Here is a 15,197-nt window from a genome sequence, read left to right on the forward strand (position 1 = left end):
CAACTTTTCTATCAAGAAAAATGATCATTTGGTTTATCATTCAGTTTATTAGTTCATTGTGACAGTGTATCTGTATGAAGTACATTGTCTCTGCATCCCTGTCATCTGTAACCCAAGGTCTAATGCAGAAGTTACAACTACAACTACTAAATACCATACAAGTTGCATCTATTTAGTCAAGGAGAAAGAGGATGAACAATCCCAAAGTGTTAACAATGGTTTTCCAATATAATGAAAAAACACTCAACAAGTCCATTACCCCCATCACCCATTCAATGGTCCCTTTAATCAACAGTAGAAAGGACCATACAAAATAACTGGAACTATTTATTTATCTATAATATTTCAGAGTCCCTGGTACAGCTGTATGTGTTACAAGCAAAATAGTGGCTACAAAGTCAGCAGAAAGGTTACCTCTTTTATTTCATCTGGTGGGAGCTGCTCCACATTTTGCAGTTTGTTAACACTCTGACGATGGCTATCATAGTAACTGAAGAAATCATTAGTGCTCTGTTTCAGCAGATAGATGATAATGCCCAAACCAGGCAAGCGCCAGTATGGTACCACTGGTGCTTGTGTGTCTACAAAAAGATGACCATGTTATAATAAACAAATTAAATTAAGAAAAATGATTAAAAAAAAAAAAAAAGCTGTTACTATGTAATGTAATGAAGAGTCAACACTAAAACTAATCTTTTCTGTCATAAATAAGGTTCTAGTTTTACCTAATTTAATCCAGCACAGTTGCTTTAAAAAAAATAATAACAAAAAGAACAACAAAAAAACCCACCTTACCTTCCCCTGTCTTTTAGTATTTATATCCTTTTTTCTTTTAAACTCATGCATGTACTTCTGAGACTCCAATGGGAAGTGGATTAAAAACTATTTTTGGTTGTATTTGTTTTAACTCGATTAGTTCCCTGATTTGGATTCGTTCTAGGCTGTAAAACCATTTTTTGCAGAGTATGAAAATGAGCAGCTGCATCACTGCCATGAAGTACATGTGAAGCTGCACTTCCTGCTATGTTATTTTCTACTAGCCCAGATGTTGCTACTCAATCTCAAAAAAATAGCAAGCCAAAAATCTCACCTTGACGAGGCCCATCTCGGTTGGTTGACTCTGACAGGCTGGGAGTGAACAGACAAACAGAGTGCTCAAAACTGGGGGCACTTTGCAACATAAGTGACTCGCAGTACTCCATCACATTTGCACAGATCTTAAAATAAAGAGATGGTATATAAGTGAAACATGGATAAAAGTCAATAAACAGCATTTGATTTTTCTTTGTCTCTATTCAGTTGAAAGTGATGATTCTCTTTTCTGATCAGTTATAGCCCCACTTCCATTTCAAGTCTAGGACTCACAACCTTACCTCTTTCCCAAACCTACTAGTCACGATTTCTGGTCCCTCATAACTCCTCTTGAACTCTAACTTAGTATTCTCCATGCCCAGAACTTATTTTGAAATTCTCTGATCAGATTAAAGCTTTGAAGATGTCAGACTTTGTATCCAGAACAATAATGATCACTGACTCTAATATAAGTAACCAAATTTTCAATGACTACTTTGAATAGAAATTAAATGTGGGATCCTGTACCAAACTGAAAATAGCGCAGAACATTAAAACTAGTTAAAATCACACAAAAACAAGACAATAAAAGTTACCTGTAGAACAGGTAAAATTCCTAACTTAAGTCTGAAGGTTCTTGCAAATTCTTTTGTCCTTACCTGTTGCATGGCCAACTCAATTTCATCTCTCTTGTTCACTCTGTCTCCTTCTGAGTTATCGTCCTGCAGTTTAAACTGACGTAGCCTGTCTGAACCACCAAATCGACTTAGAAGTCCTAAGCACTGGCGCTGCCATGAGAAACACAGAGTTCAGTCAGAATCTCAGCAAAGGAAGTTCATGATCCTTGCCACTTTCAAAAGCAGAAGAGCAAGACATATCCCTTCCCACACAACAGGAAGACAGCAGTGCAAATAAAGCTTTTAGAACTTCTCAAGCTACATTTGTATCTTTCAAAACACAATGCTTTAACTCACTTTTAGTTAAATTAAAAGCTAATGGACATCCTAAAACAGTTCCTTGAGATGTGATTCAGAAGGGCACAACACTGTCTTACACCTCTTACAGACTGTTATACTGACTAGCAGCAATGACAGTTTAGGTTGATATATACCCATTTAGAACACTTATCTATAAAGAAGCAAAATCTGGATATGGAGATAATAAGTTGCATAAAAGTTGTAAAAAATCAATTCAGTAGTTTCATAAGAAGGAGGAACAACCTATAAATTTGGTTTTACTTTATATACAGCTGTTAAGATCATCGTAGTGGCTCAGACTGGAAGTCAGTTTCATACGGAGCGTTCAAAAAGATACTGAAGATTAAACATTTATTGGCAATTGCTTTTAGGAAAAACTAGTTTTATTACTTAATGAAAATAAGATGACAAACTAGAGATAAAAGTTACAGTAACAGATGACTGATTTGCAGTTTTGCTCCAAACAGCTCTGTTTCAAATTAACCAATTAAAACTCCTTCTAACAAAAAACATTTCTGCTGTTCTGCATGAGTTTGTTGCTGACATGATGCCTCAGAGAAACAACAAGCCCAGCATTTCAGCAATCATTTACATTTTGCTGCTCTGCTTTGGGCTGGTCAGTCTCGTAGTTACTATCAAAATGCCCAGAAAACACATCCTTCTCTTGGCAACCAGAAATATTTGTCGGGGCAAATATTTAAAACTGTCTACAGACAGTTTTCAAAGAATATTTCTCTACAAACATCCATGCTGACATGAATAGCAAAGCTTCAAAAACACTGCTGAATGATGAGCTGCAGTAAGGTCAACAGTTATAGCTCCTGAGCAAAACTTACTTTATCTCGGCTTTACTTTTGGAATCTAAGTCAGAGTTATTCTCAAAGGGAGAGCAAAGAAACTAAACATAAGCATGCTAAATGTCCTACACTGTTGAGCTGCAGGCTTGCTTGTGGTAGAAGTGGTAAAAATATTCTGCATCACTTCATACACATTGGTGCTGACTTCAAATTGTCCTCTACTTATGGTAAATCCCAAGCCAGGGAGAGCAAAAATGTCTCTGACTTAACTCTTACGTTGCCAAATGATGTCTTTTCTATTTGTTTCAAAACAACAACAATCACATCCCGAAATCAAATTACAATGAATAAATAAATATATAATACACATCCTATCCACAAAACACACACCAAAAATAAGCACTGCATTCTTTTTAATGCTAGATAATGTGTTTCTTACCTACTAGTCACAGTGTAAAACGCACAGAACCAGGAAGCAATTCTAATCTACATACACAATTCCAAAAATACAGGTGTTACATATGTAACTTCATCACCTGAAATCGACCTATATGTCCTTGTAGCTCCATCTGTGTCCCTTCATTAACATCAACATCCAATTCATTTAGCACTCCTTTAAAAAAAAAAAAACAGCCACAAAATTAACTTTATGAAAAAAAAGCAAATTAAGGCAGTATAAAATTATATTTAAATACAAGATCAGAAAAAAAAAATAGCAAAACAATCTAAACCTTGCACATTCTTGAGGAAAACTTTCAGATATGAATGCAGCTACTACGAATGCTATGTAGGTTATTAATCTGCAAAGTCGTTTTAAAAAGTACAAATATACTATGCAAAGATTAACATTTGGCCTCAACCTGCAGCTCTGTACTCCTTTCTATGGTACTCAAACTTTCCTTTGATCAAAACAAGCCATTAAATCAAAACAATCAAGTTATTTTGAAATCGAAAGCAAGTCCTCTAGAATCCAGTAGAAATATCTGTATATATCAAAATAAGATTAGTCCTCTACGAAGATAATTCACCCAAAAGAAATGTCAGTATGATAATCCATAGAAGATCCAGGAAAAAAATAATTATTTGTAAAGTAAATAAAGAAATAAAAATGTAGAAAATATTAATAAGGATAGGGGGACACAAACATTTTCTGACTATTTCCTCAGCTGTAGAATTTGCTGAATGAAAATTCTTTTTGAAGTTACCACATGCACTTAGAACAGTATTATTAACAAGTGATCTCAGAGACAAAAAGCACTTACTGACAGATAGGATAAAGAAAATGAAAATCAAATTCATGTTGTACTAGTTTACTAATTCTTTATAGAAAACAAACGCCAAGATGCACACAGATGTAGGTAAGAGAATTCAAAACCACTGTTCTTACCAGGCAAAGCTGCCTTGCTGATTATTCCTGTCAGCGCAGCCAGCTCTTGGAGAGATCCAACACTAACGTCTTGACACCTCAGGATTGCCTGGATAGTATCTGAATGGGAAATGAGAAACTGCAAAACCTGTAACACATGAAGAAAAAAGGAAACGTGAATCCATCAAAATTTAGCAGTAAGCAAAGAGGGAGAAGTATTTTAACTTCTGAGAGAATTTTAGAGCAATCTCCTATTATCAGTGAAGATGTTATTTTAAAATAGTTTACTTAAGCAGAGCGAGATGACACACAATTTGATCAGATGATCAATTACAGCATCTTTCACAACATACCTGTCCCGCTGCTTGCAGGTGTTGTGCCATGCTGGATGTGAGGATCACTTGGCACAGCTGAAGAGCTGGAAGAAGAATCTGGCGATAACGTTCCACTGGAGCAGGAATGAAGACTGGGGGACCTCTCATTCCATACATTCTTAAGAAGTTCAGAAGAAAACAAGTGTAGAAACAAAACAATGAAAAAAAGTATGGCCCACTCATGAAGCAGAGTCTTAGCTTAAAACCACCCTCAGCCTAAAACCATCAGACATTATTCTCCACTATTCGATATGAAAACAGACCTTTTCATTGTAGAAATAAAACATATGTTTTCTTTACTTTCCCAGAAATAAAACTAAATATTTTCAAATCTTTTATGGAGAGATGTGCTTGATTCTGCAGCAATTGAAAAGCACTGTCCTCTATGTTTCGTATGATTTTATACATGTCACCGACACTTCTACACAAAGTATTTCATATAACCACAGATCTGCTTGGATTAGAAAGGATCTTAATGATCATCTAGTTCCCATGTCCCTGCCATAGGATTCCACTAGATCAGGTTGCCCTAGATCCACTAGGTCAGGCACATCCAATCCAGCCCTGAACATATCTACAAGTGCCCTGGAGAACCTGTGACAGTGCCTTACCACCCTCAAATGGGAGAATTTCTCCCTTACACCTCATCTAAACCTACTCTCTTTTCATTTAAAGCCAATTACCCTTTGTCTTATCATTACACTCACTGATAAAGCGACCCTCTAACAGCTTTCTTGTATGCACACTTTAAGTATTGGAAGGCTGCTAGAAGGTCTCACTGGAGCCTTCTTCAGACTGAACAATCCCAGCTCTCTCAGCCTGTCTCCACAGGATAGCTACCCCAACCTTTTGAGGCAGCCCAGGATACAGTTGGCTTTCTGGGCTGCAAGCACACACTGCTGGCTCATGATGAGGTTTTAACTAAGTAACACCCACACACCCTTCTCCTCAAGGATGCTTCTCAAACCATTCTCAGACCAGTCTGTACCCAGTCCAGGTGCAGATCTTGTATTTGGCCTCATTGAACATTGTGAGGTTCACATGGGCCCAGATCTCAAGCCTGACAAGGACAACTGTACCACACAACTTGGTGTCCCTTCTTATGTCCTTTCTTACCTAAGTTTTACTTTTCTCCAAAGTTTGAACCCATAGTACATCACTAAAAACTGTACATTTAAAGTAATGACCAAGGTTTCAAACTTGCCATGGTGATTTTCCCTGAATACTCAGTTTTCTGAAAGTCAGCTTTCTTCTCTCAGTCATCTTATGATGACCAACAATGTGACAACATACCAATAAACTTGCCAAGCAGTATATAACTGATATTTAAATGCATGAAATATTTCTGAAATTATATTTATTCTACCATGTTTATTCCTCTATTGTTAGTATATCATGTGCTCTCTTTACTGTATTACAGTTTCAAAATCAACTAGGGAAACAACACTTACCCCTGACGGTCTGTTTCGGGTCGCATGTCATACACTTGACACTGTGCCAACCTCACAATCACACCAGACCGCAACAGTTCTAACGACCCTTGCTGACTTTTAGCTACCCTGGTAAGGAATGCCTAAAGAACAACAGAAAAACTTGAGTACTTGCTGTTGGTGATGAACAAATTTACAAGTAATTCCTTTCTTGATTTTAGCGTCATTTCAAATACTATTGTCTTAGTACAGCATTTCTGCATACAATCGATTTAAAGCATAGATAAGCAACTCAAATTTAGAAATACAAAATCGTTCTTTAGGTGCTCTCACCATTTTGGATTCATAGGTGTACAACGCCTTAAGTAAAGGTGGCTGAGGCATGAGTAAGCTCTGAAGAGTGAGATCATCATCTGCTAGGCTATCCACAAGCACCTTCAGGTAGCCGCTATTGGAGAGGTACAAAAGCCACTGTTGCTGCTTGTCTACTGAAACAATGCGGTCAAGCAAAGCCAATGCCAACATCTGGGATGAGAAAGAAAAAAACAAACAAAATTGGAAACAAACAAACAGTATTTTGTAAAAATTCTTGTTTTAGTATAGGACAAGCCAATTATCTTTCCTCTAAGTCAGTTTCCTTTCTTCCATTATCATAGAATCATATAATCACCAAGGCTGGAAAAGACCTAAAAGATCATCCAGTCCAACTGTTCACCTATTATCAATAGCTCCCAATTACTGATTCTTTAACAAAACATTACAGATATTATTCACCAATAACTATGCCAAAATAGTTTTTAATGAAGTACTGCTACAAGAACTATTAGTAATTAAAATTAGTTTGCATCCTGACTAGATTCCTGTTTACCGAAGTTATCACAAAATGTTTATTTCTGAAGTCAGCAAATCTTTCAAAAGTGGGAAAATTAACCAGAAAGTTCATGATTTAAAGATAACAGATAAATGTCACAGCAGCTCATACCTACAATCTTTTGCAGTAGTCCTTAGTACTTTTGTTTTTAAACAAAGGGACGTGTTACTTTTTTGACAAAATAATACGTATATGCATCCACACTTATAACAGCTTGAAGGATGAGTGGGAGGACAGAAATATGAAAAAGACAAAGTATCTACAAAGAATGTTCCAGTTCTATCTCATAAAATTTACTTTCACTGCATAGTAGGAAAGTGTTCGCTATAACAAACAAACCAAGAATTGCAGTGGAATAGTTTTATTTACCCTGCTTATCTCGTGTCCATCACAAGCATCACGACAGACCACCTCCATGAGAGCTGCCCCATAACTCTCAATAATTGCCATGTTTTCTCGTTGCAATTTACTAAATACATCTTCAGGAGCTGTCAGACGTTCCCACATTGTTTTCTTAGCTGTAAAAACAACAACAACAACAACAAAAAAACAAACAGGTAAAGTTAAAAAGGAAAAACACAAAGATGGGCAGCGTGGCATTAGCTTAGTGATAACACAGCTCAGACTACGTCCTCCAGGACATTCTCTATGTTGAAACAGAAATATAAAAAACATGGGATAACAGGTTTTGATTGAACTGCAGATGTTTTCCCACAAATCTTTTTTTTTTCCTAAGTATCACATATGTGCCAGCCAGAATTAAAAAACGTTTGTGCCTGTATACTTAATCCATGTTTGTAAACAATCTGTATGAAATAATCTTAAGGTTCAATACATGCAAATTAAATTCTCTCTTAGGGCTAAGGACTTTCATTGAGAACAAAACACTCAGTTTGAAGGGAAGCAAACAAGATGAGTTAGGTAGAAGAGTCCTGAGTCCTGAGTCAGCAATAAACTACAGAGGGGTCATAACAATTTCAGTTATTTTCACTTGGGCTCAAAAAGCTGATCGAGTAATAGCAGTCTGTGTGCCCAATTATGGACACCAAGTGCTGGTTTTTTTCATCTCATTCAACATCTAAGATGAAATAGCAGTTATAAATGCTGATGACTCAAGCACCCAAGCCATTAACAGACAATGTCACTTGGGCCATAAGTTCTCTTGGCTGGTTAAGTAGCACCTGAGTAGCTTGAAAAAGGCAATTTACTGAGTTTTTTGTTTTGATTGTTTGGTGGGTTTTTTTGGCTTTGTTCTCTGGTTTTGTTTGTTTTCCTCTGGAGTCTCCCACTAAACAAACAGAAAGAAAGAATATTATCTTTGAGGTTGTTTGGTTGTTGTTTGTTTTTTTTTTTTTAAACATAATCACAGTGGCATAGGTGTGAAGGTAACATATTTCTACAGCTATGACTGCTCTGAGGTAGGTCCAAGTAATCCCCAGTCTTTCAAAAACTTTGTAGCTTTAAGTCATAACTCTAAACAAAAACAAATGCTGTATCTTCTTGAGTGCCTATGTAGACAAACAATACAGACAGCATTTGTATCATAAACTATCTCAGCATATTTCAGTTTTTCTTCTTTTTTTTTTTCCCCTTTCCCAAAATACACTTGAACCATACCAGCTTCTAAAGTGTCCGGTTCATCCGGTCTCTGTGCAATCTGTAAATAATAAAGCAGTGACCCATAAAGGTGTGTCCTCACTCTCTGGAATCCACCACCTGTTCACAAGAAATATTCACAATTAGAACCAGATAGATGCAAACTCCATAAAGCTATCTTCCACTGACACTTTTCTATTGCAGAGCTGGTACAGATAAAACAGATTTCTTAAGAGTTCTACTGTTTGTATAAAAATGTATTTATCGGAAAATTCAGCAAGTTTATGCTGCCATAAATACTAGAACATGAAATTCCCTTGAAATTAATTTACACTCTCATCTCATTGTTCTGATTTTTAAAAAATACGCCTTTTTTAATTATTCTTTTTCATATTAGCAATATCACTTATGAATCTTGGGAGATCCATCTAATAGACTGCAATAAAAAGAACTTCACTGCAGTAGGTTTGTTAAATTGAGCAGTTCAGTCCATCTTTCTACCTTCAGTGGTTACTATTCTTACACGTGCCTTGCAAATACCTGTTTTCAAAATGAAATCCAGCAGCTTTTTTAAGATGATGTGGAGTGAAGAGTCGCCAATGGAAGCAAAACCCATGGATATGCTCTCAGAGCCAGGTGATGAGGTAAAAGAACCATCCAACATCAAGATATATTGGGACTGCCCAGTCATTGGGACTGCAAGTGGCTGTTTCTGCTCTGTTTTCACAGACTGGCTCAGATGGGCAGTGAGGGTGAACACAGCCCCTGCCACCACCGGCATCAGCTCCTGAGCTGCATCATCATCTAGGATCTTAACATAGAAGAAAACAAACAAACAAGCAGTAGTAGAAGAAAACAAGAAAAAAAAGATATCCATAAATGTCTGATTTCATGAGTTACTGTATGGGAATTGCTAAATCACAGCCTCAACCAATGATTGAACACCTGGCAAGGGACATCCCTGGGAGAACACTGAAAGCAATCAGGGTTAAACCTTTCCCTAAGCCTTGTTTCAGGGCTGACTGCCACAAGGAAAGGATCTCTATCTGGAAATTCCTCCTTTTGGAGTCTTTGATGAGCTCTGATCCTTGGAATGGGTAAGCAAATCTTTCTTTCTTTAACTGGATTGTGACCATCACCCTTTTTTGGATAATTTAGAACTGGTTATCTGCTATTGCCTTTCCCTACAGTTATAAAAGTATTTACTTTAGCCCCTCACAGCTATTTCTAATTAAAGAATCCTTACTCTTTCTACTATGAAGCTTCATTCAACGATTTCACTCTTCAAAAGAAGTACTGATAAGCAACAAAGTTCAAGGAGAGAGTTGTTTTCCAATAAGGCTTTACCTTGTCGTGAACATCATGTAATAGATCACGGATAATCAATTGTCTGTCTTCAGCCTGTATAAGATCCTGGGGGCAGGCAGTCAGTATAATTTCCACCAGCTGCCTCCATGACTCTAAAGCATGCTTCTTAGCATGAAGGCATTGCAGCAGTTTATTCCGTTCCACTACATACTGCAGGATGGTGTTGATCTCCTGACCACCATGATAAAGAAACTGAGTTACAATATGCTAAAAGAGGATAACGACAAAGACAGCTTTCATGATTACAAGTTTTAATCTATCAGTAAGTCTTTGGGGAAAAAAATGGGTAAGTCTTAAGCTTTAGAAAATTGAAGGAAATTTTAATGTACACCTTTGAAATGAAAACAGACAACTGAGGTAAAAGCTGTCCATGTATTTTCTTCTCATATGAGCTTTGGTCATCTCTCATATTTCCATTTTCAAATCCACTGCACCAATTGCACATAAAGTTAAAAGATAGTAGGAACATCAAAAAATAACTAAGATCCTCCAAGTTCAAAGAAACTAACTGTGTAGAAGAAAGCAGAAATAAAACTGGTACCTCCTACAAGACAGTCAAGACAAACAGAGAACAGTACATTAAGAACTAGTTTCTCTTTTTTTTTCCCCTTCAGGAATTACTAACTCAAAGTTCAGGATTCAAATATACAGGTTTTCATGGTAAAGCTTACTGTTTAATAGTTTATGAAATTCACCAAGAGAAACAACAGCAGTTACTGTTTCATTTTCTTACCTCCATAAGTAAAGGTCTCTGACCTATTGCTGCCATTCCTTGCAGGGCATTGACTTCTGCAACCAGAACTCTGTGAAGATGCTGAAATGGGAAAGGATTATTAAAAATAAAAAACTTTAATAATAGCAAAGATTTAAAAGTAGTTAGGAGGTAGCTACATAGTAAGAAATGCAATTGGAGAGACTGAAATTCAAATCAATCTCGCCCATTTTTTAGTTTTCACCCATATTTAATTCTCCAGCTACTTTTAGCTGTCCAGTCTCTATTTGCTGATCACAGTTTTTATCTCTGCACTTATTCATCTCCTTCCATTCCTAAATCGTTCAGTCTTTTTGTCAGTTCTTTCAGAACATCATACTCCCTATTCCTGTCAGTCACTACAGACCTCTTGCACAGGTATAAATGTTCATCACCTCTCTAAAGCACATTTACAAAGTAGATTGCCTATGACATAATGTGGAATAGCAGTTTTCTCATTGCCATCAAGATCACTTAGATATTCTGTTCTACTCCTGCTTTGTTGAGTGTCTTTTAGATCACAAATTTTTCAGGTCTACCTACTAGGTCACTCTGAAAATAATGCCTCCTATTTCCATGGAGACTACAGCAGATACAAAGAGCACAATAACACTGTGATAGAGCCAATTCTCAGTGACAAAACATTCTTTTTCAACGTAGATAACACCATTAGCTAATTTGCGTGGATGAGCTGATTGAGATGCTCTTTATTTATTGCTGTGACAGCTGTGTGTGGCCATCCAGAATACAGCTTTCCTTTCAAATTACCACAGCTGAAACGCACCACCCACCTCACTGCACTCACATCCACTGTTTGACCTCTGTAACTGTTCAGCAAGCATCAATGGGTGCAATTTTTTCCACATGGAGGAATTTAGTGACATACTTTTGCTTTGTTTGTGCTTCCATATCAAACATAATTTTGTCAGTCTGCCCCTCTGCTGCCATCTGTTGCATGGCAACAAAACACATTGAAATGTGGGTGGGAAGGTTTAGCCTCTAATACCATTCCACCAACATCCACCTCTGACACTGCGGGGCAACATAATAAAATAGGAGGCCTTACTTTCACAGCAGCCCTCATATTATATACATGTCAAGTACTCATCCCCATAAGACACTATCTTAACTGAAGCCTTTAAGAACAACTGCAGTACATGAGTATTTTATGTACAGAACCGTGCACACATGCAGTACTACACAGCTGCGTACTGCAGAACAATGAAACATGAAATGTAGAAGTCATTTCTGCAATTTCATTTATCTATTCTGAGCTGAGAAGATCATTAAACCGAAAATATTCCATCTTGAATTGAAAAATCTGTCAGGTGTTAATGAGAAATCTTTGTACACAATACAGAAGAAAATATAAATTAATTTCCAAACAGTTTGTATACAGCTACATTCTTTGTGTAATATGACCTTTCAAAGCATAACTCTTAAACTGATCAGTCACAGAAATTAATAATAATAAAGATTATTAATAAAATAAAGATTGCACACCTTGACGTTGCAGACCACTTGCCCACGTGCATTCTTGTGTTCACAGTTAGCAATGACTTGCTCAATCTGAACACGGTCAAAAAAATCCAGTTGCAAAGGCTCTGGAATGTCCTGACTGAAGTCAATTGAATCCAAGATACTTAAGATTTTCCTGCGTACTGTAAATACAAAACAATTTGAATTGTTTTCCGAAATACCACAGGGAGGGAAAAAAAAAATTAAATAGAACAGCTGATGATAGGAGACCTATTTACCTCTGTAAATTCAAATCTTAAAGTGCTATCAATCTGCATAGGGGGGTTAAGAACATTTTCTAGAGCCTTAAATTGTTAACTATGCTGTTTTCTGTTGTTCTCTGTTACATATACACTGTGACTATACGACTAAATTTTTGACTCTTAAAAACTGTCTGTTTCTCCTGCAGTCTTTTTCTGAGACTTAAAAAGATGGTAAGGAATCTAAAGTTAATTATCTGGTATTTATATTCTCTGCCATGAATATACAAGCATGTTAAGTCTTAGCAACAGTCTCACTGTTGTTACTGTTACCAGTACATTTACATACTACCACCTCCCAATTCTCCCTTCCACAGATACTCAAACACTCTGTTCTTCCTTCCTTTCCAGTGTATTATTTTCTACTCACCAACTACCTATGTCAAGGTTCTAAAATTCATTTATCCCACACTAAACAGAAGTATTCTGTGTGCTGCTGCTGTTTTAAAAGTTTATTGTTTTCTTTTTCACAGAGTTCCCCTCTAGAGGCAGCCCCAGTTCAGGATCATAATGCTTCACTAAGAAATAACCAAGATCCAAATTGTTACCTTTGGAAGCAGTGTCAAAATGGAGAAAACCACTGACTGATCGACTTTCGTCTTCCATCCCTCCTTCACCATCAGCTGAAGGTAATGAAACAATACATTAAAAAATTAAGAGAAAAATGCAGCCGATTTTATCAATACTGAAAGGGAAGATAGAGAGACCACACAAACTTTTCATGGTAGTTATTAATACAGATAAAATAGCCCTGACTGTTAATAAAAATGAAAACAATTTATCTCACAGAAGCTAGCCAATTATCAAATAGGGATTTGACATTGCTGTAAATGCTTAAAAACACACCCCAACCCCAAGTACATATAATGCAGTTAGATGAATACTGTAAAATGAACGAGTAGGGTACCTGAACTAGCAGACGTATGTCCACAAGGATCAATAACAGTGAGGGTAAAATACCATGATGCTGCAGCCTCTTACAACATCTCCCTGCTACTCCATTAATTCTCTGTACATGTAATGACTTTTACTGCCACCTGCTTACATTTCTCCTGATTCACTTCTAATCCGTTCTGAAATGATGAAGTCTTGCCTTTTTATGTAACATTACATTTTAAGGAGTATTGGACTGAAATATCTTTTTTATGATGTTGTACCATCAAAAGCCAACTTGACCTGTAGCTACTGAAGCAAAGACAAAGCAGTGATGAGCAAAAAGAAGCCCTTCTTTCTTTCATTTTGGAGCACTACAATCATGTAATGCTTTCTTACAGTCCCTCCAATGGCATTTCCAGTCATAAGAACTCATTAATTTTCAAAAAAACAAGAAATGAATGTCTCAAGCCTATAGAGAAAAGGCTTAAAAATAAGCCATTTTCTCAGACTTTTATTTATTTGAGTTTATTTGTCCTCACAACAAATTCTTCTTACCCATGTATGGTTTCACAGGCATGTCATCAAGCAGTAGATGCAGCAGCCTCTGTGTATGGGAGCGCTGGCGATTAAGTGATGTCACTCGCATTTCTATAGCTGCAGTTTTCATCAACCATGACATCTGGTTCAGTGTTGAAATCTCATGTTCTGGGTGGGAATAAGGAAACAATTATAAAACTGAACATAAATAGTACTGAGCACTCCAAAGGAAGCATGGAATCATAGAATCGCCAAGGTTGGAAAAGACCACTAAGATCATCCAGTCCAATCATCAAACCTATCCCCACTGTGCCCACTGACCCATATCCCTTGGTGCCACATCTACTCTTTTGTTGAACTCTAGGGACAGTGATTCCACCATTTCCCTTCCCAGTATCACTGTGGAATGGGTTACATGATTAATCCAGGTAACTTTATAGGATGCTATTAGTAATTGCTCACCAATTGTTCACAGACAAAATTAATCAGGGATCTGACAAAAGCTGTTACATGCACATCAATATTTTTAAAGAATCATACACATGCATGCATTTAAAATTATGTATATATATTTTAAAAAGTCCATGTCTTTCCTCTGTGATTCCTAGAGATACAAAGGATGCATTGAATTTTAAGCAGGAACAATCTTATCATAATACAAAAGTTACCTTTTATAGAAAATGGCAAATACTGCAGCTGAGTGAATAAGAAATCCTGACTGGTCCTCAGGTATCGCATAGTTGGACCTGATGTGTCAGAGCACGCACATAACTGATAGATCACCTGACAATTAAAAACAGTAAATACTCATTTATGGCATTTATTAAAGAAAAAAAAAACCAAAAAAAACAGAAGAACAAATCGTGAAATCAAAAGCAGCATAACTCTATTTTACTGCTCTATCAGTATAACTGGTGTTTATATATTATAATGTTGAAAGATTATCAGCACGTGGACAATTACAAAAACTATTCACCTACAACATGATACTGAATAATCCTTCCCATTTGTCTATTTCATTTGAATGTCTTTTTTTTTTTTTAGGGTCCAGGTTCATCAAGACAGGAAATGTCATCTTTTTTTCCCCTTCCACTTTAGTTATTTATATTTAAAATAAAGATTTCAAGATTTCACAGACCAGCTGCATTATGAAGATGCGGATTTTTTACTATTTAAGGCCAAACAACAGCTAACCTTGCTTTCATGTCAAATCCAACTGTCCTCCCTGCCTGCTCCCCCTGACAAAACAGAAAGACAGACAGATGTCTCTGCTGCAGAATGGGGAAAATAGTTTCATTTAGTTATTTGTGATTAACTATCATCTTAACTGTTGGCAAATTGCAGTTCCAAACATTAAAGAGAAAAAATGGCATGTGGTCACAAGAGACTCAGTTTTGACAACAAT

At 36.6% G+C, this 15,197-nt stretch overlaps 1 protein-coding gene across 2 annotated transcripts in view; it reads right to left on the minus strand.

Moving 5' to 3' along the window:
* The window catches only part of NUP205 (nucleoporin 205), a 43,027-nt gene that overhangs the window by 2,973 nt on the left and 24,857 nt on the right, over positions 1 to 15,197 (minus strand). For both annotated transcript variants that reach the window (XM_015859243.1, XM_015859251.2), the window contains exons 23-39: positions 14,461 to 14,575; positions 13,811 to 13,960; positions 12,928 to 13,002; positions 12,105 to 12,262; positions 10,584 to 10,664; positions 9,830 to 10,021; positions 9,023 to 9,293; positions 8,504 to 8,602; positions 7,256 to 7,404; positions 6,349 to 6,540; positions 6,037 to 6,158; positions 4,565 to 4,703; positions 4,233 to 4,359; positions 3,382 to 3,458; positions 1,731 to 1,859; positions 1,091 to 1,217; positions 415 to 581 (exon numbers count right to left, since the gene is read on the minus strand). In XM_015859243.1, the coding sequence (XP_015714729.1) occupies positions 415 to 581; positions 1,091 to 1,217; positions 1,731 to 1,859; positions 3,382 to 3,458; positions 4,233 to 4,359; positions 4,565 to 4,703; positions 6,037 to 6,158; positions 6,349 to 6,540; positions 7,256 to 7,404; positions 8,504 to 8,602; positions 9,023 to 9,293; positions 9,830 to 10,021; positions 10,584 to 10,664; positions 12,105 to 12,262; positions 12,928 to 13,002; positions 13,811 to 13,960; positions 14,461 to 14,575 (2,370 nt within the window). The remainder of the gene's footprint in view (positions 1 to 414; positions 582 to 1,090; positions 1,218 to 1,730; positions 1,860 to 3,381; positions 3,459 to 4,232; positions 4,360 to 4,564; positions 4,704 to 6,036; positions 6,159 to 6,348; positions 6,541 to 7,255; positions 7,405 to 8,503; positions 8,603 to 9,022; positions 9,294 to 9,829; positions 10,022 to 10,583; positions 10,665 to 12,104; positions 12,263 to 12,927; positions 13,003 to 13,810; positions 13,961 to 14,460; positions 14,576 to 15,197) is intronic.

Source organism: Coturnix japonica, chromosome 1 (genome assembly GCF_001577835.2).
Source record: "Coturnix japonica isolate 7356 chromosome 1, Coturnix japonica 2.1, whole genome shotgun sequence".
Taxonomy (NCBI): domain Eukaryota; kingdom Metazoa; phylum Chordata; class Aves; order Galliformes; family Phasianidae; genus Coturnix; species Coturnix japonica.